The following is a 26,701-nucleotide window of genomic DNA, read 5'->3' as shown; positions in this document are numbered from 1 at the left end:
GACAGGCAGCCAGGGTGCGGCCCCAGCTCGGAGCACACTGAGTACCCCGCTCCCTCTGGCACGACCTGGGCTCCATGCCACCGGGGAGCAGGCCACGCAGGACGGACAAGCCTCTGCCTCCACCCTCAAACAAGCAACTGAAACAGCAGCTCGCACTGGCTGCCACTGTGTGACCCCCGTGCTGGGTGCCGAGGGGCACACAATGCTGAACGCAGGACCCAGCCCGCCCCAGAGGGAGCTCGGTCACTCGGGAAGAACCACCACAGAAAAACCTCTGGGTGGCCAAGGGTCCAACAGGGAAGGAAGGTGGGTTTGGAAGGCAAAAGACAGAGGAGGGGCTGGTGGAGAGGGAGGGCTCCCCGGGCCTGCCTGCCGCTGCTCAGAGCAGGGAGAAGGGCAGTAGCGCCCCACCGCACCAACGGCTGCGTGCACCTGGGGCTCGCCATGACCGCACCTGTACGGGCAGAGCAGGCCCAAACCCAAACCCAAAGCCAAAGCCTGACCCCAAATCCATCTGGGCCCAGGTGGGGACAGGCCAGCCAGTAGTGGGGGAAGAGCCGGGAGGTGGCTCAGCTAGAGCCGAAGGAAGGAGAGTCGCCGGCAGAGCAGACAGCAGGGGTGGGGGGGCGGGGGGGGGCGATAGGGGGTGGCTGGACCTTGCTGAGTTGGCAAGGCTGTGCTAAGGAGACAGGGCCCTGGGGATCCTTGGTGGCGGGGTGACCCTGAGACTTAGGAAGAAAAATTGGCTTCAGACATGTTGAAGTAGAGGCCACAGGAGGCCAAGGGGCACATGGCTGGCCTCGCCAGACTGGACAACTGCTGGGAGACCTCTCTGCGAGGAAGACGGCCTCCAAACGCCTGTGCGGAAGGATGAGGGTTCGAGGAGCCTGCGCTGCGTCCCCTTCAGCCCTGCACGGCTGAGGAAGCAAACGCTGCTCTCTGGGATCTGCAGGCCTGGGGCCTAGGGTGTGGGAGGGAGCGTGGCGTGGGCGGCCGGGCTGGCCTGGCAACACTGGCACTAGGCAGAGGGGACTGGAGGGATGACAAAGGGTGGACGCCTGGGAAGCAGACAGCACTGTCTCTGTGACGCAGCAGTCCCGTGTGCCTGCCACTGAGCGGGGGCGAGTACGTCCAAGCCACCGGCACATTCACGCTCCCTCCACCCAGCCCTGCTCTTTTCCCAGCCACAAGGTGCTGGCCAGGGTCCTGGCCATGCCTCCACCAGTTGGCTGCAGACCACTGCAGAGCGAACCACCGCTGCCAGCCAGCCAGGGCAGGGAGAGCGCCTGCGTTACGGCCATGAAAGGGAGCAAAGCACCGACGCACTACAACATGGGTGAGCCTGGGGAACTTCACACGACATGCAAGCAGCCAGACGCAAAAGGCCCAAACGGGAGCTGCACAGACAGGTGGGAGACTGGCGATTGTTTCTGGGCAGGTAGCAAATGCGAGTGACTGCTGGCGGGCTTTCTTTCCCGGGTGCTGAGAAGGCTCTGAAAGGGGCTGTGGAGACAGGTACACAACTCCGACACTCAGAGCCTGGGCCTCTGCTCTTTAAGTGGCTGAACTGTATGGGAGCCCGATCCCAACAGCGTGCCGCCAAAGGAAGGGGCACCCCGAGGAGGGGGCACAGGCTCCCAGCCCCTCCTGGCAGGAGCGGAGCCCCCGACAGGCTGACAGGCTGACAGGCCGGCTGTGGAAGGAGCCCTAAGCAGAGGACACCTGCCCTCAGGGTGCTACTGTGTCCAGAGCAGCAGGGGCACCATTTGCCAGCCAAGCCTTTCAGGAAGCAAATGGCAGAACGCATCAAGGGTGGCACAAAGAGACAAGACAGCAATGCAGGAGCCTCTGAGCCTCGCAAACACACGCCCAGCCACAGGACCTGCTCCCGGGACTCAGGCTCCCTGCGGCAGCACCTCAGAGCTGGGTGGGAAGGTCGGCGGAAGGCCATGGGCACAGCTGGCTCAGGTAGGAAGGCACCGGAGACAGGCAGGAGCTGGATCAGTGCAGCTCCGTACAAGATGCACCAGAAGTGGGGGCCTGGGAGCAGTGCCCTGCTGGCTGCAGGAGCATCCTGCCCCCGGCACCTCCGGGCTGCTCCCTACATAGGCACCGTCCCATTTGTCCTGCCAGGCACTCCCGCACCAGGGGTGCCCTTGCACAGGGGCACGGTGGGTGGGACACATGCAGTGGGCAACTCGCCCACGGCAGGTCCAGCCACAGGCCCTGCGAGGCAGCAGTGTCCCAGCACCACAGGGCCTGCGTACCCACACGCGGGTCTCTAGGCTTGCCAACCTGACAGCTGGCAGGAAGGGCTCTGCGAGGGGAGGCGTTGACCCCGAGGGTCACACCCACACCCCCGCTCAAGGTGCTTTGCCAAGTTTCCACCCCTGACTGGCTCGGGGGCTGTTTTCTGATGTTTCCTATGCTAACGCCCCATGTCCTGACCCCAGTCTCCCCCTGGTCTGAGTTAGGCATGACCTCTGAGAACCGAAGCTCTGGGCCTGATCTGTGTCAGCCGGCCGTGGTTCTGGAGAATCAGGGCCTCGGGGCCGTGCCGTCCGGAATCTTTGCCCTGTTCGGCACATATGCCTCCAGTGATGGGCAGGCTGGTGAGAGAAGCCACACCAGGGCTGGTCCCTGCCGTGCCCTCCAGTGCCATCTGCCTCACACTGCAGGGCTGCTGGGACGCTTGGCCGGCTGGCGTCTGCCTGCCCTGAGGCTCCGAGCCCCGTCCTGGGGGCGGGTGGGTGGAAGTTAATTATAGGAACAGTCTGGGGTCTGTCTGAGGTGGGAATCCCGGAGGACGGGGCAGAAAAAGATTTCCTCTGGGACTTTGCTCCTTTGGCAGAGAGCCTTCTGGAGCCCTACTGAGGCTGCCAGCACAGGCGAGGGGCCACCCCCGGAACCCACCAGGCCTGGAGCCTGGCTGCCCGATCTCACCGGGAGGAGCAGCTCTTGGCCCCCCGTGCGGGTGGGGGATGCACAGCGCCCTTCCTCCCCGCCCCCTAGGACGGGCGGGAGCCCCGGAGCCCCGGAGCCACAGCGCCCCACCTGCAGCTCCTTGTCTGAGTACTTCTGGGGGTTCTTGCTGCCTTGGCTCTTCTTGCGAAGCTTCTTCAGCTCCGCCTGGCACTTGTCCAGCGTGTCGCCCTTGCCCCGTTGCTCCGCCTGGTATTTCTTGAGTGCGGCCTGAGGTGCAAAGAACAGTGCAGAGCATGTGAGCCCTCCGTGCCCGGCTCTCTCCACGGCTGCTGTGCCCAAGACCCACGGGATGGCAGCCAATGCTTGACTGCAGATCTGGGGGGCACTTGGCGGCCTGGGCCACCCCCCACAGCAACCCTCTGCTCCCCAGAGATGAAAACCAGGCCTGGGAAAACTGGAACCTCACCCCCTCTTACCCCGCCGAGAGCCAGCCTTGTGTTAGCCGGTGTCATAAACCCTGGCTGTTCTGGTCTGCGGGCTGGGGAGAGGCGAAGGACAGGCCCGAAGGAGCCCACAGGTGACAGCAGGGGACCAGGAGTCTGTGCAGATGCACGGCTGCTCACACCATGTCAGTGCCTTTACCAAGAGCAGCTGAGCTGCAGGGATGCCAGACCCGCACTGGGGCATCAGACATGATGGGCTCACCCACAGGATTGCACTCACGTGGGTGAGAATGCCCCAGGGCCACAGGGAAGCCACTGGCTGGGAAGCTCCCAGGAAGCGAACACCCCCGGAGGACGGAGGACTTTCCACACCATCGGGAGAGCCCGAGCACCGCCAGGTGAGCAGCCAGGAGTGGGCAGGGGCGACTTACACTCAGGTACCTGGAGTCCAGCTCTACCTTCTGCTCCAGCTGCGTGAGCAGCTCGTTGTGAAAAGACTTCAGCTGGACGTGGAGAGAAACATCAGCAGTTCGTCAGCAGGAGCCCTGGAAACTGGGCACCCCGTGTGAAAAAGGGCCCCGCCTGACCCACAAGCTGATGACCCTGCACAGACACGTGGGCCTCTGGGAGCGGGCTCCAAACAGAAGCCTGGAACTCAGACCGTGTCGACTTTGACAGCCATGGGGAAACCCTCCCCAATGCCCCCTCTGCTCTCTGGTGCTGGGGAGTCACTTGGGTACAACTGACCCCAGCTATGGACCTGCATGCTGACTGGGAAAGCCCTGAGTGACCCCTGGCATTAGGCCAGAGGGTCCCGGCTGGGCCGGTCATCAGGGGCCTCGTGCTCTGGACTCTCCACTCACTGCGCCCCTGAGCCTGAGACCCTCACTGGCCTGTGCCCTTTCCTCCCAGGCCCTTCAGTGTGTGCTTAGCCCCAAGGTGAGTCACCCTGCTGGGCCCGGGGTTTGTCCCCGCCCTTCCAAGAGCAGCCACGAGGCCATGCAGCGTTCCCAGGGGACGCAAGGCCGCAGCACCACCGGCTCTCGCCCTCGGCTTTCACCTGCCTGCCTGTCTGCATGTGTCCCTTCCCCCCAGAGGCCTACACAGGGGGCTGGGGCTCACCATTTCTTCCAGCTGATTTTGAATCTGCCTGTGGACTTCAGCCATCTGAAAGAGGACGTCTCCTGGAGAGGCAGGGCGGCGCAAAGAAGAGAAGGGGAGGGGAGTCAGGTGCTCTGAGTCACAGCCCCCCCCCCAACCAGGCCAGGCTCTGCGCCTCCGTCGTCTGGAGTGGCAGAAGGCTTGTGCCCAGCGAGGCCCCGTGACCAGCAAGCGGTCACCCAGTGGGCAAGGGAGAGGAGTGCTTCTGTGACACCCTGAGGAGGACATGGAAAATTCTAGAACCAGGGACGTGGGCCTCAAATGCATGATCATGTCAAGCCTTTGGGGGTGGTGGGGTGCAGGGTGTCCTCAAATGTCTGCATCAGAGCTGAGGTTCATGACTAAGGCAAAGAGACTGGAAGACCCTGTTTGCACGTCTCCAGCCTGTGTGTCAGTGTGTGAGCTCACACTCACAGATGCCAGCCATCAACGGCCCACCCACCCGGGGCCAGGCCACACCAGAGGGAACACACCTTCTTCAGGGGCTGTGCGGGGCACGCACAGTGACCCTCTCTGACCCCGAGGGAAGCAGGAAAGAGGCCTAGAGGCGGCAGGGCCTCTGGCCCCAGGCCTCACCTCGCAGCCAAGTGGGAACAAAGAGGAGACCGCACCCAGGCCGTGGGCCCGGCAGCAAGGGTGCCTACAGAGGTCAGCTCCCCGAGCCTGCAGGCCCACCAGGGCACTCGACCCGGCCCACGGGCATTTCCCCAGGCCTTCTCCCAGAGCAGCCACCTCAGGGACGTGGTGGTTTCTCGGTCCATTCACAGTAACAGGTCACCCAAGGCCGTGTCAGCCCAGATGTCGGGGCTCCCGGGCCTTCACCTGCACGCTTCATGTTATGGGGGGCTGGCCTGATACTAGACCGAGCCCCCAGACACTCTGTAGGCACCACCAAATCGCAGTGTCCATACGCCTCCCGGCTTCTACCACAGGGACAGAGACCAAAGAGCAGCAGGGGCGAGGCCTCCAAGGGGGGCGGAGCCAAGCCACAGCGCCTCCTTCTCCCAAAGCTCCTGGCTCCCACGCGGCTATGACGCCGAAGCACGGCACCGGGGAGCTGCAGTGAGGCCTGTGCCTCGTGGCCAGTGGGGCTGAGGGAGCCTGGCTCCAGAAGACCGGACAGCTGCAGGTGTGCGTGCAGCCTCGCTGTGCCCCCAGGTGTGGACATGAAATGAGGGGTGCCCCACGGCCCAACCAGTCCTGTCCCCAGAGCCCAACACCCACCCCACATCCGCGCCCTGGACCAGGAACCCTGGCCCAGCAGCACCTGGCTCCCAGGACACTCGGGGCTGCCCGCCCGCGCCTGCAGAGCTGGCGTGAAAGACCCCTGCGTCCGTCTGGGCAAACGGCCGTTTCCTGTCTGCAGAGGGAGGGGCTGGAATAGGCCATCCAGGACACGTGCATCTGATCAGCAAATATTTGCTGAGCGGCCATTTCCGGTGATAGGTGCTGACCACGTGCTGTGGACACAAATGGGGAAAAAGGCCTGTCCCTGCCTTCAGGCACAGTCACTCCCTGACAAACCCTGCCCCCAAGGTGCTGCCTAACCAGGATGCCAACCCTCGCTCACGTCTGGGCCACCCGGGGTCACGTGACCCAGAGGCCCTTCCAGGGGCAGCCACAAGAAGCACCCTGCCCCCAACCAGGCCAGCTAGAAACCAGAACAAGCTCCCACGGACCCTGCAGAAGGCCCTGCCGGGATGGCATGCCCTCCAAGACCAGGCCACTGGCCCTGAGGATGGTCGCCACCTGGGTCGCTTTCCCTCCCAGAAGCACAGGGGTCAGGGGGAGGCCAACCTCTCCTGGTCATCTAGCCATTGCAAGCTGCCAGTGCTTCTGGCCTGATGCCCATGGGGCACAGGGGGCCCTGACAAGACTGGGCACTTACAGATGGATCTCCTTCAATCGGCACAGCCGCCAGGTCCACCAGCCCACCTGGCAGGCCACCAAGCTGGCAAGCGGCGTGGAGCTGGCCTGGCGCCCCACCCCCCTGGGGCGCTCCCTACTGCCCTAGAGCCACTGGGCCACCCCTCCAGCCATGTACCCGCCTGCCACTCCCAAGTGACTCCTGCTCAGTGCTGTTGGCACACAGATTTCAGTCAAGGGAGGAGGGGGAAGGGACACAAAGTTTCTCACCAGGCAGCTGGGACCAGGCTGCTGCCCGCCACGGGGACGTGCGTCCCACCCCAGGCCGTGTGAGGCCCAGCCACATGCTTCCTCCTGAGGAGACGGCGGGTGTGTGGGTATGCTGGCCACAGAGGGAGACCACACCCAGCTGGGGCAGCAAAGGAATGGAAGGCAGGTGGGTGGGGCACCAGCCACGGTCACACCAGGTGAGAGGGTCACTGCAGAGGCGGGCCGGCAGGCAGGACCAGGGCACCCGGTGCCTGTGTGCATATGTGTGCCTGTCACTGAGGGCCGGCAAGGGTGAGTGAGTGTGAGCCTGAGCTCCCCTTAACCCTCCGGCAGCCGGGGCACTGCCATGGCTCTGGGCACATGTGGCTTCAGGAGCTAGGTGGTCGGGCCATGACCATGTGGGCCATCGGGACCAGAACTCGGTCACGCGGGGTCTTGTCTCCAGACCACACTTGTCCACAAGCCTGGAGGGAGAGGGAGAGGGGGAAGACAGGTGAGCAGGGCCAGACTCTGGGAATTCCTGGTGAACAAACCATCGCATTCAAGGTAACAAACACCTGCTAAACTCCACGGCATGCCGGCACCTCCATGGCACCGGCTGAGGCCCATCGGGGACAGAGTCCTGGAAATTACCTCTGCTCTGGCCCCAAACAACAGCCTGACCTTGGGCCTGAGGGTGCTGCAGGGACGGCACAGTGGGGGGGCACCTGGGAACAGGAAGGCCCCTTGGTCAGGATGGGGCCATGACCACACATGGTCAATGGTCAACCACATGCTGAGGGGGGCGTGGAGGCTGCCCAGGCCCAGCATAAGAGGACACGAGTCTCCCTTGGCCTCTTCCGACCCCGACTCCATGCCTACCCAACCCCCACCTCAGGGGTCCGAGGGGCCAAGGGTGACAGGGCCAGAGGTGATATGAAGGCGCCCAGTCCCTCCCTTGACTGAAAGGAAGCCATTGGGACCCACTGGGGTGGGCGCCGCCAAGGACAGCCCAGGACATAAGGCTGGGTGCTGCCACCACGTCCCGCCGGGTGCAGACCCCGGCTCCCGCCAGTGCCGCGCACGAGGTGAGGCTCCCAGCACCGCCCACAGACTTCCCCTGCCCCCAGTCTGACGTGCACAGCGGGGACGCCGTCCTGTGTGTCAAGAACAGCATGTGCAGGGAATCCAGACCCACGGGGCAGACTTCTAGGACCAGCCGAGAACTGCAGAGGGGCGGCTCCAGGCTCACACTGCTTCTCTGCGCCCTCGGCTTTCTGTAAACATCTCAGGACCCACACCCAGTGCTCCGAGCTCAGGAACCGCCTGTGGTCTTGTCTGTGTGCCTGGAACATGGGGTCTTCCGTGTCGGAGTCCCCGGTCCACTTCCCAGCTCTGAGGCTGTGGGCTCTGGGAATCGGTTAAACCAAAGCCAAGGGGCAGTGGGGCCCACATGGGTGGCCTGGCTGGTGCGGGGGACCTCGGCCCAGTATTCGGCCCTGTGGGCATCACCTTCACATGCCCACCCTCGGCCCTCTCAGCGTTCGCAGGGCATCGGGTCTATAAATAAGACCCGAAGCAGGCGATGGTGGCAGTGCTCACACACGGTCAGCGAAGTCCCAACAGGGTCAGGGCCCGTGTCATAGGCCATGCTCATCAGTCCCCAGAATAATAAGTTACTGTCAAGATCAAATTGAAAATATCCATTTTCTTAAAAGGCTGCATGCCACTAGTTCCAGGAGAGCATGTGAAAAACAACGAACAGCAAATCCTTTAGAAAAGGAATTCCTGATGCGAAAGAGAGTACATGAAGCTTCTGGAAGAGAGCTCTCCGGCTCTGCTGACACGCTCACACACACCCCAGCATCTCCACCAGCTGCAGCCCACACCCTCGGAGGTGGGCCCAGCCCCCAGTCCCACAGCGATGCCGGCAGCGCACCACCGGGAACATGCAGCCAAGGCAGGCACACAGCTCTGGGCTGCAAGCCGGTGGCCGCACAAGCCGCCCACACAGTGAATTTTACAGGCAGCTGCAGGGAGCCACATGCACGTGAAGCATGCGAGGTGGTGGTGTGAGTGTTTGCAAGCTACCAGCAGGCCCCGGACCCAGGAGAGCTGCCAGGTGCGCTGAGCTGGCTGCAGAACAGTCACCTTTGGCATGGCAACAAGGCTGTGCCCCAAAACAGGCTCTCCGAGGAGCGCAGACAACCTCAAGCCATCCTCTCCACGTCCTGGAGGGTGGGCTAGTGAGGTAGAGCCGGCGAGCCAGCGAAGCTGGGGCTCCATGACCCCCTGCGCCCCTTCTCCCTCTCACAAAGGCAGGGTGACACAGGGATACCTCACGAGGGCCACCCTGCCCGGGAAGGAGCAGCCTGTGGGCTTTCTACCCAGCTCCCTCTGAATGACGACACCACAGCCCCTGGGAATCCAGGTCTCTGGTTCATAGCACAGGTAGGCCCTAAACTCGAAAAACTGGGTTTAAAGTAGCAGCTCAGACTCAGCCTTGCCAGAGCAAACAGTGGGTGAACGGGGTAACTCAGCCCCAAGAGCCACCGCTCGATGGACCGCCAGGGCTCCAGAGAATCAGCAGAGGGGGAGGAGGCAGCAGGTGGCCACGCCCCTGGGCGCTGGCGGGAGCGCAACGGGAAGACAGCCTCCGCCACAGAGGGGCTTGTGCATCAGGGAGCCCTGGAGCCAAGTGGCCGGGCTGGGACTGTGGCTGGGGGCCACGCTGGCCCAGGAAGTCACAGGGTGCAGAGGAGAATTCAGGAGTGGGAACGGGATAAGGGCCATCACGAGTGGGGACAGGAGAGGGGACAGAGCACAGGAGGATGCCGCCAGGCTTCATCTGGGACAAACCCGGATCAGAAACACAGAGGAACTGGAAAAGAGGCCACGCACTCTTCAGCCCTCCCGCCAGGCGTCTGCCCTGCCAGTCAAGCAGCCAGGCCAGGGGGGAGCCGCCTCCCGCTGCACCTCCTTCAGTCCTGAGTTTTCAAATTTCTGGGACTCTCAGGAACCACAAATGGCCAGCCTCACATCTCAAGATCAAGAACGGGATGCAGTCCACATGGTAATACTGCCCCCGGGGGAGCAGGGGCCAGGGCAGCTGGCACATGAACATGAGCACGCACACACGCATACATGCACACACCTGCACACAGGTACACACCTGCACCTGTACACATCCATACATGCACACACACACAAGCACATGCATACGGGCACATGCATGCACACACGTGCATACACACATCCATACACACACGTGCATATAGGCACACACATGCATACGCACACATCCATACATGCACACTCATGTGCATATGGGCACATACATGCACACGCACACACTGCACTTCCTCATGCATGGGGATGTGCTTACCATACTCCCCCACCCCAGCACAGCCCACTGGGCAGAAATGTGTAGGAAACATCTGCCAGGACATAGGCTGGTCTGTCTCATGTGGCTAACACAGGACGATGGGACAGTCCCTAGAGCCTTTGCTCCACACGACAAGTGTGACCTGTGAGCCCAAGCCATCAGCCTGTGTGCAGTGTGCAGCCAAAGACAGGCCAGGTGGCCCCAGAAGCCCAGCCAGGGCTAGGTCCTGTGTCCCCCAGCGTGGTGGCCCTGCCATGGGCAATGGGCAGGAGGGACTGGTCCAGCCTTCGTGCAGGGACACGGCCCATCAAGGACACGGTGCTGCATGGCTGGCTGGACAGGATGCGGCTGGGGTCCAGGCCTGTGTGAGCCCCCGACAGGTGGCTCGTCCTCAAGCACGTTCCCCAAGCCCAGCGACTGCCTCCTCTAATTCCCAGAGCATCTGCATCACCCTGAGAAACCCTGCCCCCAGGAGCGGCCACTCCCAGCCCCAGCTCCCAGCACCCAGGCCTGCCTCTGTGCATCTGCCCCTTCTGGACATTTCACATAAGCAGAACTGGGCACCTGATGTCCTATTGCGTCTGGTGCCTTCACCAGGCACGAACCTCACCCACCAGTGCGCACGCCAGCACGTCCATCCCTTTCACGGCCACATGGCAGCCCAGCAGGCAGATCGACGGTGTCGGTCACCCGCCCATGGACCCTTGGGTGTGTCCACCTTTGGGCTGGACGATGCTGTGTGAGCATCCACTCTCTTGAGGAAGCAACCTTATTTTAGGGTGCCCCTAAACTATTTGCATAAAATCAGTCTTCACAGTGTTCTGAGGTCTTTCCATCTGCTTACAGCAAGAGTGCTGGCCAGCGGACCCCAGGAAGCCTAGTAAAGTGAGGTCCCCCAGCCAGTGCTGTCACTTGCAGGGGTCAGAGCCTCAGAACTCCAGCACTGCCAGGCCCTCTGCCAGCCCTCCACTGCCAGGGAGGAGCTGGAGTCAGCGCCCGCCTCCAGGCACTGCCAGCACCTCTGGGTCAAGCTTCCTGCTCCAGGCTGGCCCAACCCCCAGGGGAGACAAGGCAGGCCCACCACCGGTGGAGCTGCAGGTTCTAACAGGGATCGATTCCACAGTGGCAGCTGGCCTCCCGGCGGTTCTGGGTGGCTCAGCATCCTTCTCCCGGGAGCCCAGCAGGCAGGCATGGGGAGGGTGGATCACCCCAGGGAAGCCCTGCCTCTGCTGGCCGCCTGGTAGGAACTGGCTTCTGCCAAACCCTCGGGATCGTGAGGGGTACCAGGGCCCACTCACCTCTGCCTCCCTTGAGCTTTTTATTTCACTACTGCTACAAAAACGTTCCCGACAGGCCCTCAAAAATGTGCACAGTCCTTGGGAAGAACCTCAGCGCCAAGACAAGGGTGGAGGGACCCAGCTAGACCCACATGGAGGCAAGTGGTGGCCAGTCTCTGGTGGCTACCAAGGAGAGAAAAAGGCAGAAACTAGAGAGCCACTGGCATAGAGTGAGCGTGCGATGGGCCGGACCATGGGGCGCAGTGGGCTCCAGGGATGCCAAGGCGAGGAACGGCCTGCGCCAGGGAGGATGGCCAGACAGGGCACACTCAGCAGGAGAGCACGGGCAGGACTGAGGATCACAGAAGGATCCTCAGGAGAAGGTACAGAGGTGGTCTTGCTCAGAGGTCAGGGCAAGGTCAGGGCCAGGAGGAGGAGGGCACCCTGGCCTGACACGCCCGTCTTATGGCAGATGACGCAGGGGACAGCCACGCACCCCGGGTGCTCAGAACTTCCAGAAGGATGGCACAGACAAGTGCGCGGCCTCTGGGGCCTGGCCGATAGCAGGGGGTGGCGGGATGCACTCAATCACTTAGCATATGTTCAGGGACACAGGACCTCACAGGTGACATCTCAAAAATGGGAGAACATTCAAATGATCCCCAAATTGGGCCCTTTGGGGAAAGATGAGATTGCAGACGACTAGAAAAAATTACACGTGCTGGATTCTTAAAAGATACAGACTCCAGCAACTGCAGGCTGGTCCCATGGGTGAGAGCCGTTACGCAGCAGAGGCCACTGCTCCTGGCCCGAGGCGCCTGCTCAGACACTGACTGTAGGCCAGCCCCACGGCTGCTCATGGAGCACCTGCCAGGCGCTGTTGCCGGTGAGCCAGTCGCCCCACCCCGCCTTCACAGCCTGCGCACGCTCCTGGGAGAGGCAGGCGAACAGGTGACGGGAGGGTGGGGGGAAGGCAAAGAGAAGAGCAGGCGGCCAGGAAGACCAGGACGAAGGCCAGCAGGCCGGAGGGGGCGCGGTGATGGAGGACGTGGCTTTGGTGGCCACAGGGGGCGGCTGGCAGCGGGGACCCCTGTCTTGTTGCTTCTCCAGCCCCAGACCAGGACAGGTGCACAGACACCTCCAACTTGAACTCAGCAAGATGCCAGGCAGTCGGTCCCCCACGACACCCAACCCTGGCTCAAGGGCACTCAGATTTGGGCAGAGGGACAGTCTGAGGCCAGTTCTGCAGCCACACCAAGAGGCATCCATCAGTGGCTCTGCGCAGACACCAGGGGATTCACCCGAGATCAAAAGGCCATGCATGAGTCCCGGCTTTGCCAAGGCCATGCTTCTAAGCAGCCTAGGAGACAGAAACTCTCCTCCCAGCTCCACCGTCCAAACCTCCAGAAAAGCTTCAAGAATAACAGAGCAAATGTATGTACAGTTGTGTGCACAAACGCTTTGGCTGAACCATCTGATTAGCAGCAGCGTGCGTCACAGCATGGCCCCCAACACAGCCGGCATCCTAAGGGCAAGGGCCTGCGGCCACATCAGCACACCACCACCCTGACACTCAGGCAGCCTCCATCGACAGGACACCCTTCCAGAGAAGAGCCCACCATGTGCCCCGACACTCCATCGTGCCATCTGGGAGCTCCCCACCCAGCCCTCTAGTCTCTTTCAGTAACCGCTCCTGCTTATTTGAATGCTGCTCCACACGCCTTTGGAACAAATCGTGAACAGGCTTACATGTGGGATGCGAGGAGTGGGTGCCGGGCGGCACCAGAACCCTCATCTCCTCTCCCGGGTGTCAAGTCTTTACTCTCGTTAGTCTAGAGTCCTTCTCAACACTGACGTTTTTAAAGATTCAGGCTGCTTTGCTGTTTTGCAGAAACTCGTTGGTATAACCTGCAAATGACAGGAAGCTGAGAGGGGGCAAGAATCTGGGAGGAAAGGACAGGGTGGGGAGGGGCCTCGGGCTCCGGGTCGGCCCTCAGCCCAAGCCCGCAGACGCTGCAGCTCATGCCCTTACCTGCGAAGGTGCAGGGTGGGCCAGACCCCGCCCGGGGGCCCCCCAGGGCCGTCACGCTGGGCTCCTGGTCCCAAAAGAGCAAGGGAGGCATTTCGTGAGGACTTGAGCTAACACCCCACTTAAGCTCAAAAAAGAACACGGTTTTGCCAACACAGCACGGCCCAAGGCGACGGGCTTGCCGATGGGTCCCATGAGGAAGGCTGGTGGCCGGAGCTGACCCCACAGGGGATAAAGGGGCTAAGGAACTGGTTGGCTCCAGACCACAGGGCTGGGCACACCCCACGCAAGGCCAGGCCTCCGAACCCTGTGACCACCCTCGTGGCTTCCAGAATCCAGGCCCACAGGGCCGCCCAGTGGGGACTCTCCTCATACCTGATCACCCTGAGGAATGGGGAGGAGGCGGGGCGCGCAGCTGGGCGGTCACGACTGAAGCCCCAGTCTCTGCAGGGTGTGGGGGGGCGGGAGGGGCCTTCCGGGGGCGGGGCCTCGAGCCCACTGCCACACACAGAGGGTCCAGCCTCGGGGCAGAGGCCGGTTTCTGCTCTGGCACCTGTGCACTGACAGGAGGATGTCTGCATCAGGGAGGTGACCGACCCTAACAGAGGGGCCTCTGTGGGGAAAGGGCTCCGGCCGGCGGATCCTGGCAGACCTCATTTCCTCATGGCTTCAGTGGCTTACCTGGTGCCAGGGTTAAACCAGTACGACCATGCCCCTCGTGATCAGGGGTGGGGAGGGAGAGGCACTGGCCATGGTCCCTGCCCAGGGAAAGGGCCAGGCCGTCACCTGCCTCCATTTTTAGTAATGGTGACAATGACAGCCAGGTATCTGGGCACAGCCCCACCCGGTGCCAGCAGGCCTCGCATATGCACAGCCTCCTCCCTTTGCAAGAGGATGGCGGGTGAAACAGTTAAGGGAATGCGCAGAGACAGGAAGGCCCCCATCTGTAGGCAGTGTTCAGTCTTCCCGCCAATCAGGGCCTGGGCCTGCAGAGGGCCACGGCCCACCTGTGGTCTGGGGGTGGGCACCACCCATGCCCCTTTCCTCCTAACCAGCTGGTGACAGAGTGAGGTTGGGCGGAGGTCCCAAGTATCGGGGGTCCAAGCACCAGGCTCCTTCCCCGCCATGCCCACTGCATGCACCTGTGTCCTTCCCTGGTAGGAGCCAGCCATGTTTGTCTCTGACCCTGGCCGTAAAGTCGGGTCTGCATGGGGCCGAGGACACAGGCCCAGGGAGCTGCCCAGGAAGGTGCTGTGCTGGGGTGCATGGGCAGGGCAGCCGCTGCTCCGAAAGAAGGAGTGTCTTAAGCACCCTCGCAGACATGGGGAGTGCTGCCAGGAGCCTGGCGCCCAGGCCTGGGGGAGGGGAAGCGCCGGCACTCTCGGATGGCACCGGGAGGCCACAGACAGCACTCGGCTCCCAGGATGGGATTCTGCAGGGGACCCAACCGTGAAGGCCTGTGCGCCAAGGCCCGGCTCACGTGTGAGCCCTGGGGACCCAAGTCACAACCATCACCTCTGAGAGTCCCCCTGGGGCTGCCGCCGGCCCTGTTGAGGAGACATGTGCCCCCTCCAAGGCCCCCATGACTCCGGCTCAGTGTTAGTCCCTCCCCAGGGTGTGACTGCGTGACAGGCCAGGGGACAGCACTCTCTGGTGGGGCTACAGTGAAGATGGCTCAGGAGGCAGGTGGCCCAGGGCTGGTGGCTGTACCCTGGAAGGTCCAAGCCCTCCAGGACCCTGGATCATAGCCACCAGGACACCCCCAGGGATGGGGCCGCAAGGCTGTGACTGCAGCCACGAGGCTGGCCTGTGTGCCGGGTGGGGTGGGGGAGTCGTGGGTGCTCCCTGCCTCCTCCCAGCCAGAGCCACACGCCGGAAGAGTCCTCAGCAACCCCAGATGGTGCTGGAGGCTGCAGACAATGCATCTGACCTTCCTTGGGGGACTCGACCTCCAGCCTGTCTTCCTGGAGCTGGACTTGAACCTGGCGGGAGGGCCGTGCAGTCGCTGACAGGCCGATACCTCACTCCTTTTAGTCACCAGTGGCCACCAAGGGCACCAAAACACCCACATTTCCGGTGTCTGTCATTTCAGGAGGGGCGGGAGCCCCTATTCCCGCCAGATGGCAGGTGGGCTCCGAGCCCGGGGGTCAGCTGCTCAAACTTGGCTGGGAGTGCACATCACCTTCTGGAGCCTTCTGAAGCAAATATCCATAATGCTCAGTTATTCTGGTGGCTTCCAGAGCAGAAAGGCGCCTGAGAGAGTCAATTAGCATATGCCTGAACAAGGCGCGAACACAGCGCTCTCATGACAGGCAGGCAGACAGACGGCTGAGGGGCTGGCGGGCATCTGCCATGAGGGCCACTGGGGCGGGACACAGTCCCCAGACAGCGCCATGGGGCCGCCCCCCAGGGACCAGCTACCAACCCCACCATCCTCTCTGCTGGCCTCCTACCACCAGCTTCTCCCTGGGAAGAACAGGGTTTTCCCCCACCTGCAGAAAAGGCAAAAGTGGAAGGCAGCGTGGCTCGGGTGGGGGGGGGGAGGTAACCCAGAGAAAAATCGATGGCCGTGTTGCCATGGTGATGAGGCAGCCAGCAGTCCTCAAGGATGTGCTATTCTGAGGGAAGCAGACCGAGGGCCCATCAGTGTCAACGTGCCAGCGTGGGCCGCCTGGGCTGCCGTTTGCCCAGGCCAGCCTCCTTTCCCTGTGCTGACCGTCCCGGGCTGCCACCCCGGCCTGTTCCAGATCAGGTCCTGGGCTGGCATCCACCACACTTGGCTGTCTGCTCTGCGTCTTGGACTCTCAGGCTGTTCCAGGACTCCTGAGCCAAATCTGTGTCAGACGCTGTCCGAGGGCGGCTGGCATGCTCTCCGGCGTCTAGGGTCACCGAGTGGGGGCGGGCTCCCCGGCTGCCTATCTATCCAGGGTGGCTAGGGTCTTGCCGACAGGGTGATGTGGAGCGAGTGGCTGAGCTCCGTCATGCAGAGCAGGGCGCAGAGCTTGGCAGGGACTTTGAGTTGATCTGCTGTCTCCCTGTGGGCCAGGGGGCCTGGCTGAGCAGGGCCCTTAGCAGCAGAGGGCAAGCAGGCTGGCGAGATGGGGGAAGCGTCCCCTACACCCGCTTCTCGCCCCACTGTCACCCAGATGCCCCAGCCGGCAGCCTGGCCGCCCCTCGCGATGCCGGGCCTGCTGCCTGCTGCAGCTCGCAAGGAGGTGTAAGGGGCTATCAGAGCACAGAGGCCTCTTCCTACACCCCCACTGGCAGCGAGGCCTGCGCGCCAGAGGCCCAGCCCCGCTGCAGGAGGCACCTTCCACAAGGCGTGCGGATACCTGGCCCCAGTGGGCCCGTCCCGGCCAAGCCCCCAGGCGCTGCTCAGCCCCTCACCGAGCACCCTCAGGACCCTCCACCATAAGCAGCACCCGACTCAGCCTGCCCCGGCACTGCCTGGTGGACATCTCCTGGGGACAGTCCCAGGCACGGGCATGCTCTGACCTTGTGGGACACAAGCAGGGACCGAGGCCATGTGGGGAGTGCTGGGCACCAGTCCCCAGGCCACTGCAGTCAGAATGCCAGCAGTGCCTCTGCTGTGCCTGCCTCCCGCCAATATGGGGGACCCCAGCAGCCACTGGCACCCCGGGGACAGGCAGGGATCTGCCACGGACGCTCCTGGGTCAGCACTTGCGCCTACCCCGCAGCCACAGTCCAGGGACAACGAGCTGCTCCCCTCCTTGAACCCCCACTTCAGGCTGCTGGCACCAGGCTTCAGGAGACACTCTGGGGCCACGGGACCAGGGGCACTCGAGATGCTGGCCACCATGGAAACAGTCTCCCTGGTACCTTGAGCTCCGGGCCCCAGGCTGGCCAGAGCCTGCTGCCGCAGGATGGGGCTTAGAGGCCGCAGGATGGGGCCAGGACGTGGGACAGCAAACGGGCCCCTCTCAGCACAGAGACCTCAGCAGGTCCTCACAGGCCGGCCCAGCCTGTCACTGCCAGGAGACGTGCTCAGGATGGAAGTACAGCTGAAGGCACCGTTCTTCTCCCCCCAAGCAGGAACCCCCACAGGCCCGGTGGGCCCAGCCAGTCCTCCAGAGAAGACCCAGGCAGGCACCACCGTCCCCTCAATATTCCCACCTGGAGCAGGTGCCCAGACACCGAGGGAGCGGGAACACGGGCTGAGCTCACTCTCCTGACATCACAGCTGCCACTGAGACGTGGCCAATCCAGTTAAGATGCTCATTAATCTCTCCAGCAAAGGCTCAATCCGACACCAGAAAGCTCTCAGTGCAGGCAAAGCTGGTGCACCAGGGGACCCTGAGAAGGGATCCCCCGCCCTGGCCCCAGCTGCCACGCTAGACAAGCAAACGCAGCCCAAGACGTGAGGCCATCCCCCTGCCCTCTGGCCTCAAGCTAGCGTCCACACAAAGCTGACCTGAGGGCGGCCAAGCCCTGGCAGAGCGACAGGACCTGAGGCAGCCCAGGAGAGTGGGGTCTCGTTCCTGGGGGCTGGGGGCTGCCTATATGGCAGCCCCGGCAGGTGCTTGCCTAAGGAGCACCCCCTCCACGTGCTCCTGGGGGCACAGGGTGCATAGTTGGGGTGAGCCTAGGTGTTATTAGCTGAGAACGGGAAGTAAAGGCAGGTTGCAGGCAGAGTCCAGCCCCACGCTGGCCACAGGAATGCCATCTGCTGACGGCCATCTGTCATGGAGGCCCATGGCCACCACAGGACAGCAGACATGGGGGCTGTGAGTCAAGCCCCTCAGGGGTGTGATACTGACACAGCTCCACTGTGTGGGTCTAATAAATGGCATTTTTCAGGAGGGTTTAGCATCAAAGACAGGTCCTGCTGTTATAGTCTGACAGTAGGTGGCACATCAGGCTGCTGTCACATGCCTGAAGGGGAGGCTGGGACACATGTGAGCCCCTGCACCAGGTGTGAGTGGCTCTGCTGAGGCAGATGGGACAGTAATGCAGACACAACTTCCAACAGGGAGTGCAGAAGCCAGACCAGGTGGGCAGTCTGACCATGTGGCAGCCCAGTGCCCCATCTCAGAACCACCTCTGCCAACAGGAACCACCTGGCAACAAAGTTCCCCGGGGCCACATGGCCAAGGGTGTTGCCTGTCACCAGGCCCTGCGTATAGGTGACACTGCACAGGCACAGGTCACTGCATGCGCCTGAGCCTGGGGCCAACCTGGAGAAAGGGCCACCGCTCAGATGCCTGCAGGAGCAAGACGAGGCGCCCAAGTCCCACCGGGTGTGGGAACACTTGCCTCTCTTCTTCACTCACGGAACCAGGTGTGGACGGGAGCCAACTGCCGGGGTGTGTTCAGGCCACACCTTAATGCAGTGACTTAGCGGCCTAACCCAGCCCAGTTTCAGGCTGGGGGAACCAGCAAGCATCCTGCCTGAGGCTGAGCCCAGCGCAGGGCTCTGGCCGCTCCCCGGGTGTGGGCACAGGTGCAAGAGCAGGCTGAAGGCAGCCGGGTGCAGGCCCAAGGGCCCTGCAAGCTCACACATGCCCCAGGATCACAAACAAGCTCCTCTTCAAAGGCAGAGAAGAGCCGCCAGCCCTCAGCCCTGCAGATGGACAGACAGGCAGGGCAGGTTCAACAAGGGTTCTGACGGGAGCAGGAAGCTCAGCCACACATGGAGGCCACAGAGCGCTCAGGTGCCCATGGCGAGGGTGCCTCACTTCAGACAGCACTGCCTTCCTGGAAAGTCCAGGGCTCTCTGCAGGGCTGTGGGGCCTCGGTCTCCCTGCAGGGCCAGGGACGGCCAGAGGGTGGGCAGCACAACCTCTTCTTGCATGAGTGCTTCCAGCCCAGAGTGCCTGAGCCAGCTGCCCACCTACTCACGCTCACACACTGTACCAGGACCAGGTGTGTTGGGCCCCTGCCTGCACCGCCTACTTTGCCCACCTCAGCCCAAGTCCAACTCTTTGCACAGTGCCCCAGTGGGAAGGAACCAGGGGCCTGGCTGCAGGCTGCCATCCGGCAGGTGGGGCATGCTCCGGTGTGCAGCACCCCGGGGGTACCACAGGCCAGGGCACAGCTGTCGGTGAGGCGGACTGGACAGCACCCTTCCCTGCACAAACGACCAGAGCGACACCCACCCGAGAACTGATGCTGGGGAAGCCAGGACAACACACTGTGGCCCTGTGCCAGGCCCACCCTCGAGTGGCCACGATGTGGAACAGAGGCCCAGAAGGCAGCCTGTCCACCACCTGGACAGGGAGCATGTACTTTCAGCCCCACAGGCAGGGCCACGTATGCTGGTGGTGCACACAGAAGCGGGACAGAGAAGAAGCAAGGTGACGAAGAAACACAGGAGCAGCAACATGGCCCAGAGACACGGCAGCCGTGACCTGCCTGCACCCAGCTGGGAGCAGCACCCGGGGCTCCGTACACTGACCCTGTGCCTTGGTGTGGACGGACACATCCTGAAACTTAAAGCTTGAAGTGGTGGAGTGCCCGGGGACACAGCCTCTGCCCCTAGTTCTCCTCGGCTTGGCCCTCTGCTGGGCAGCTCTTCGGATGGTGCCTGGGACAGGAGACAGATGCCAGTACCCCTATGTGCCTGGAGAGCCTCTGCTGAGCCAAGAGAACACCTGAGAGCAAAACAAACCCCAAGACCTGAGCTGAGCAGCCCCAAAGCCCATCCTGGGACAGCCCAGAAATACCCACCACTGTTTTACTGTGCTCAAGACGGGGGTGGAGGAGGAGAAACAGACGCACTCAGATCCCAGCAAGTCCGGGGTTCCTGGGCCCATCAGCCCAGGAGCGAGAGCCCCTCCAGGGCGGCCGCCCTCAGCCACCACCGGCGGTTGGCTGTGGGGACAGCGCCCACACATGCTGGGGACTGGCCACTGCCTGGAGCCGCAGGTCAGCCTGAGCGAGAACAGGCAGCCAGGCGGGATGGGGCCCTGGAAGGCGCAGACGGAAGGGGGCAGGGCCTGCCTGTGTGACACCATGCGTGGGCTGCAGGTGGCACTGAGGCCTCAGCAGAGGGGAGGGTGAAGGTCAGAGAGACTGAAGTTAACCAGTGCTCAGTCAAGGGTGAGCGACTGTGGGCCAGGGTTTAGAAGGGCTTCAAGAAGGTTCCAGAATGCACACTGTGCCCGCACTCACTGAGTAGCAGCCTGCAGAATAAAGCCAAGCCCTCAGTGTTTTCATTCCAGCGACACCGAGAAGGGGTTCCCCGAGCACGGCCTGGTGCTGGGAGCAGAGCGGAGGAGAAGAGGCACAAAGGGGCAGTGGGCAGCCTCACTGCCCTGCTCTGAAAGCACTGACGACTTGCCCCTGGGCACCGCTGTGCGTGCGCACTCAGGGGAGCTCTACTGGGCGCCTGAGGGCAGCTCCAAGCAGCGTGCCTTTCCTGGGGGGTGTTGCCGTCAGGACCCTCTTCTTTGCAGGAACGGGAACAGGGCTGTGCTGGGACAGGGGTCGGAGGGCAGCGTCTCCACAGCAATTAGACAAGGGTCAGCGCGCTTGACGCACCAGCAGGTGGTCTGCCCAGAGAGCAGAGCAGGGGCCAAGGAGGCGCCCACGGGACGGGGAGGAAAAGGCAAGGAGGCCCTGAGGAGCAGGGAGGGGGGCCAGAGCACAAAAGGGGCGGTGAGAGGGGACTGGCCAGGGCCGCCGTCACTGCCTGCCAGCAGGCCCCAAACCCACAGCGCCAGGGCTGAGCCCAGACGGATGCAGGCAGGAAGGCAGCAGCGAGAAGGCAGAGAAAGTCCCGCCTGGCTGTGTTCCAAGACCCAACAACTTGCGGGCCAAGCAGTACGTGGGCCTGGCTTGGGACGCTACCGGGAGGGCAGAGCCCCACCTCCCCAGGAGCACTCACTCCTCCAGGGTCCTGGCTCGCCCCCCAGACAGCAGGGACACTGCGTCTTTTCCCTCCTGTTCCGGGCGGAAGGCCTCGGGGGAGAAAGTATCAGAAACGAGCAATTCTGCAGGAGGGACCAGCATCAAACAAACAGACCGAAAAGCAGGACTCTCAGTTAGGGGCGTAGCAGGGCACCACAGCAGGACAGGGCTCAGGTCAGGGAGATGCGTCCGCACAGCGTGTGCTCCACACACACGGTGACACACCCGGCAAGTGCGTGAACAGAGCCACGGAGGCACGAGCCCACCATCCTGGGCACGACGCACTCCTGCTCTTATTATTACGTAGGCGAAGTTACTGAAGTTTTGAACACAATTAGGAACCTCCCACCCACAGTCAGAGACTATGAGGTCTCCTCAGACCTCACACACGCATGCAAACCCAGGCCACACGCTGGACAGAACAGCCTGCCGGTGAGCACCCGAGACTCCGGGTCATCCGGGGGTCAGCACAGGCCCCCACACCTGGGGTCTCGGCCCGCCTCCAGGGAGGGGGCCCCGTGAGATGCCCATGGCCACAGGTGGAGTTAAGGGAACCAAGACCCCGCACAGCTGGGAGGACAATGTGTCCTAAGCAAGTGACCTCAACACTGAAAACCCCAATGACATTCTTCATGGGCACAGAGGCCAAAATGTGCCACTGAGCCCCAAATCCCTCCACACTTAGCCAAGAGCAAAGGACCCCAAACCTGGAATTTCTGCCAGGGCTTCATGGCGGAGGTGAGCAGCTCACAGAACCCAGAAGACCTTGCCGGCTGGATCCCCTGCCTCTGGTACACTGGCACCCAGCACACAGCCCAAGCTGTACAAAGTGGGAACAGTTTATCCCGCTAGTGCCCAAGATGCCGGCCTGGCTTTGATTTTCCCCTCCAAGAACCAGGTCAGAGTCAGAGCTGATCGGTAGCAACTGCTCCTCTGCCTGGGGGTCGAGGCGGCCACAGGGTGGGGCTCGCCCACACAGAAGGTGGCATGGGGGCATGAGAAGAGACGGTGGCTGTGCTGAGGCTCCCACAGATGGGAGCATTCCAAAGAAAGGCTCACACTGAAACCTCACAGGCCAGGAGTGGAGCCGCTGTGCAGGGCAGCCCCGCAGAAGCACACAGGAGTCATCACACGGGACTCAGCCTTGTGGTCCCAGGGACCAGCCCACTCAGGGCAGCAAACCCACCAGGGACACCACAACATTCTATAGCAGTGAGAACAGAACAGCACTGAAGTCAGCGGCGCTCTGAGCCAGAGGACCGCAGGGGGTGCCCCAGCCCCCAGGAGAGGCCAGGACCCACCTGCAGTTCTAAGCCAGCCAAGCCTTTAAGAAGAGAAACATCTGCAGGTGACATGGGCTCAAGAACATGTTTCCTACTTACCTGCTGAGGAACCATTAAAGAAAAGGATGACCTCCACTAACTGAGGGAGAAACAGGACTGGAAAAATGCTCAAGACCCAGAAAACACAGTCGTGGGGACAGAGAAGGGGTGTCCCCTACACAGGAGGATGAGGTCTAAAAGGAGGTAGTGGAGCAGCTGGCCAGGAGGAGCCCAGGCGCCGAGGGCCGGGGAGGGCAAGGATGGCACAGCAAGAGCCAAGCAGTGAGCCCAGAGGTGACGACCAACTCTGGGGAAAACAGTTGCAAGAAAAATCATAATCAGAGTCGTAACAATAAAAACCCATGAACTATACATGGTTCAAGAAAAATATCAATCAGATTTCATTAAAATTAAACATTTTTGTTCTTTTAAAAATAGTTATAAAAACGGAAGGCAAACAAGGTTGGGAGAAGATATTTGCAAAACATAAATGTGACAAGCAGTTCTAGCTCAATATACAGAGAACTTTCACAACCCAATAGTAAGACAAAAACCCGACATAAAAAAAAAAGAGGGGAAAGATTTGAACGGACGCTTCACCAAAGAAGGTAAACAAATGACGAATGAGCACAAGAAAAGATGCTCAAATTGTTAGTTCATTAGAGAACTGAAAATCTGGAAATGCCCCAAACAGGAAACCCAAATGCCCATCAACAGGAGAATATGTAGGCAACTGGGCCACATACACAGCAGACACCCTGGCCGAAGCGCACAGGAAGGTGGGTGACTTCCAAAATACTCGTGCAGGTTAAAGAAGCCAGACCTGACGGAGTGCACAACCCCTTGCTTCCCACTCGTGAGTCCGGCCAGCACACAACAGGCCCCCCTGCAGGAAGCACATCAGTGCTTGCCTCGGACGGGGGCCCCGGAAGGAGAGGGGCAGCAGAGAGTTCTTGGGGGCCCCAGAGTACTTCAGGGGTGATGGAGCTGTTCGTGATCTTCACAGGTGTACACATGTCCAAACTCATCACATCTGCTTTACTCCAGGTACACCTCGAGGAAGCCGCACATGCCGCGGTCGTAAGCACATGGGTCTCGGCAGCACAAAGCGCTCAGCCGGCCACCACAGAAATGCTACGTGGATTTAAGCAAGAGCTGTGATCATACTGGGTCAGGAAGGGGACGGTATGAAAATGCTAAATCCAATTCTCCTCTAAGAATGCATTAGACAGTGTCTAAAATAGAAAAGAAGAAACAGCAGAAACCTGCCTTTTTAGATGCATGGATGCAACAGCCAGGAAGCGGCTAGCACTGCAGGAGGCCCTGTCTCTGAGAAGTGGGCCTCTGGGGCAAAGGGACTGACTTCTTTTTTTTTTTTTTAAGGTATGATTGATACACACTCTTATGAAGGTTTCACATGAAGAAACAATGTGGTTACTACATTCACCCATATTATCAAGTCCCCACCCACACCCCAGTGCGGTCCCTGTCCATCAGTGCAGCAAGTTGCCAGAGATCCACCATGTCCCTTCTCTGTGCTACACTGTTCTCCCCATGACCCCCCACACCATGTGTCCTGAACAAGGTACCCCTCAGGGACTAACTTGTTTTTAAACCAAGTGTTTTAAACCAGGTGCTGCTCTGATAGAAATTCAGCTTCCAACCACGAGGCCCAGCAATTCCATGCCCAGCCATAGGTGAAAAGAGTACCCACACAAGTACTTGTACGTGATCGCTCACAGCAGCACTATTTAAATTACTCAAAGGGTGGAAACGACCTGAATGTTCGGCGCTGGGAATGGGTGAAGAGGTCGTGCTGTATGCACGCCATGGAATATTACTCAGCCATAAAAAGGAGGAGACTGACACCTGCTGCAAGGATGAACCTCGGAAACCTCGTTGACTGAAAGAAGCCGGACACAAAAGGCCCCTGTGGGTCACTGCACGAGTCTGTGCACAGGAAATGTCAGAGCAGGGGCGGCCTCTGGGTCCCGTGGGCGCGGGGCAGATGGGTGGCTTCCAGGGGCTGTGGGCGGGGGAGGAGTGGTCACTAACGGGTGTGGGGTTTCTCGGGACAAGCTCTGGGACAGACACACCAGCGGACGGACCAGGAACTACTGCACGGTATGCCTCCAGGGGGCGTGGCCTGTGGTGTGTGAATTACGTCTCGATAAAGCTGTGACTTGAAGAAAAATTCAATGCCAGAAGCAGGGGGTGTGGCCTCAAAGAAAATGTATGTTGGTCCGGGTCCCTGGCTCCTGACTCAGAGCTCCTAAATCCCTTGGGATGTCTTTTGTTCAAATGAAGTGACTCTTGGTGGGTTCCCAGAGGGCTTCAGGTGGGGGCTGGGGAGACCGGAAGGACTAGCTGTGACTGCAGTCGTGGCCTTGCCCCCGTGGCCCCCGTGCTGCAGGCTGAAACACCTCCATGATGAGGCCCCCGTGACAAAGCCTCCAGGTCAGCCCTAAAATATGGGGTGCACATGTGCTGGGAGGGTGGGCACCCCGACTCTGCAGGGGCAGGGCTCCTGTGCTGGGGACCCCCCCAGACCTCGCCCTGTGTGCCTGTCCACCTGGCTTTTCACCTGTGTCGTTCATTATATTCTCTATAATAAGCCGCTAGGAGCGGGTGAGCGAGTGTTCCCGAGTTCTGTGAGCCATTCCAGCAAATTATCCAACCTGAGGAAGGGGTCACAGGAACCCGAATTTGTAGACAAATCAGACAGAAATGTGGGTAACCGGGGGCCCACTGCTTGCGACTGGCCTCTGCAGCAGGGGCAGTGTTTGCGGAGGAATCCTCAGCCCGTGAGGTCTGCCTGAAGCCCAGGGAGAGGCTGTTACAACCGAACTGGACTGTGGCGGCCAGCTGGGGTGCTCAGGGCACAGGAGGACCGGCTGGCACAGGGGCGTCTGGTGTCAGAAGAGTCTGGGTGGAGGAAATAGTGCCCTCCTTGCACCGGGATCTTGCCAGGCCCCTCTGAAAACACGCGGCAGGAGGCCCCACTGGGTGATGGACCCCACGCTCCAAATGAGCCCCTGGAGAGATTTCAAAACTCTACAAACAAACTGGAAGCTCCCTGATTCCAGCCAGAGCTCCTGGAGCAGAAGGGGTACCTCGGCAGCCCTCCCGGCTCAGCTCGCACCCCTTCCTGCACCCCCTGGGCCTGTTCACAGCAGCCACCCCAAACATTCTGCCAGCAGGAAGTTCTGGAATCGCACTGGTTTTGGACACACCTACTGTCACTCTGGGACACAGGAGCCCTGCTTTCCTGTGGGAAGGCCCCTGCCCGCTGCGTGTGTGTGTGATGGCAGAGAGGAGGCACGCCTGGCCCTCTAGAGCAGGCCTCCCCTCAGCCACCACGTGATTAACCTCGATGAGAAAATGCCCCCTTCACAGACACACACGCAGGGTCACACACGACACCGGCTTCCCTTGAGGGGTGGGGGACCCAGACCGTGGCTGCAGGATCTGCAGTCGGGAGGCCCAGTAGTACCAGAAGGGGCCCACGTGTGGCCTCTGAGCCCACAGCCAGCTTGTCAGGAAGGAGTCCAGGCCTCCATCTGCCCAGACGTCCTGCACGTCACCAACCTGGGAGCCTGGCAGCCTGACCACCACAGCTCACGTCCTCGGGCCCTCTGCGTGCCCGTGGGGCTGCCAAGGGTAGTCAGCACACGTCCACAAGAGGCCAGATGGTTGCCCTCAAGACACTGGGCTGGAGAGCAGATCGGCCTTCCAGACGCAGGAGGAAGGCCCACCATGCCGGCCGCAGAGCCCAGTGGTGTGAGAGCCTGGCGCTGGCCCCTCATGCTGCCCGGCCACGTCTGCCTGTAGCTTCCTGCCCCTGCCCCTCCCCTCAGCCGGGGCAGGTCCCAGAACCGTGTGTGTCAACAGCAGCTGTGTTCTCACACTGGCCTCCAGGAAACCAGGACGCGGCTCTTGCTCTGCCAAGGTGGCAGTCCCGGGGCTCACAGCACACACCTGGCAGGCTTCTGTGGGGCACGGTGCTGACCTGGGGCCCGCTGGGCCCCTAACAGGCTCAGGCCTCCACGTCTTCAGACAGCGGAGAGGCAGAGGCCACTGCAAAGCCCACAGTGGCCAGGCCAGCTTGTGGTGCAGGGCAGTGGGGAAAGCGGGAAGGGGCTGACAGGGCTGCTGCCGGAAGCCACCGCCCGAAG

The 26,701-nt window shown here is 61.6% G+C and overlaps 1 protein-coding gene across 2 annotated transcripts in view; it reads right to left on the bottom strand.

Moving 5' to 3' along the window:
* Positions 1 to 26,701, bottom strand: part of BAIAP2 (BAR/IMD domain containing adaptor protein 2) — a 63,478-nt gene that overhangs the window by 20,592 nt on the left and 16,185 nt on the right. For both annotated transcript variants that reach the window (XM_036910530.2, XM_036910532.2), the window contains exons 4-6: positions 4,491 to 4,552; positions 3,800 to 3,871; positions 3,055 to 3,192 (exon numbers count right to left, since the gene is read on the bottom strand). In XM_036910530.2, coding sequence (XP_036766425.1) covers positions 3,055 to 3,192; positions 3,800 to 3,871; positions 4,491 to 4,552 — 272 coding nt within the window. The remainder of the gene's footprint in view (positions 1 to 3,054; positions 3,193 to 3,799; positions 3,872 to 4,490; positions 4,553 to 26,701) is intronic.

The sequence above is a fragment of the Manis pentadactyla genome, chromosome 4, assembly GCF_030020395.1.
Source record: "Manis pentadactyla isolate mManPen7 chromosome 4, mManPen7.hap1, whole genome shotgun sequence".
Classification (NCBI taxonomy): domain Eukaryota; kingdom Metazoa; phylum Chordata; class Mammalia; order Pholidota; family Manidae; genus Manis; species Manis pentadactyla.
Note: the sequence above shows the minus strand (reverse complement) of the source record. Positions and strands in the feature narration are given on the sequence as shown.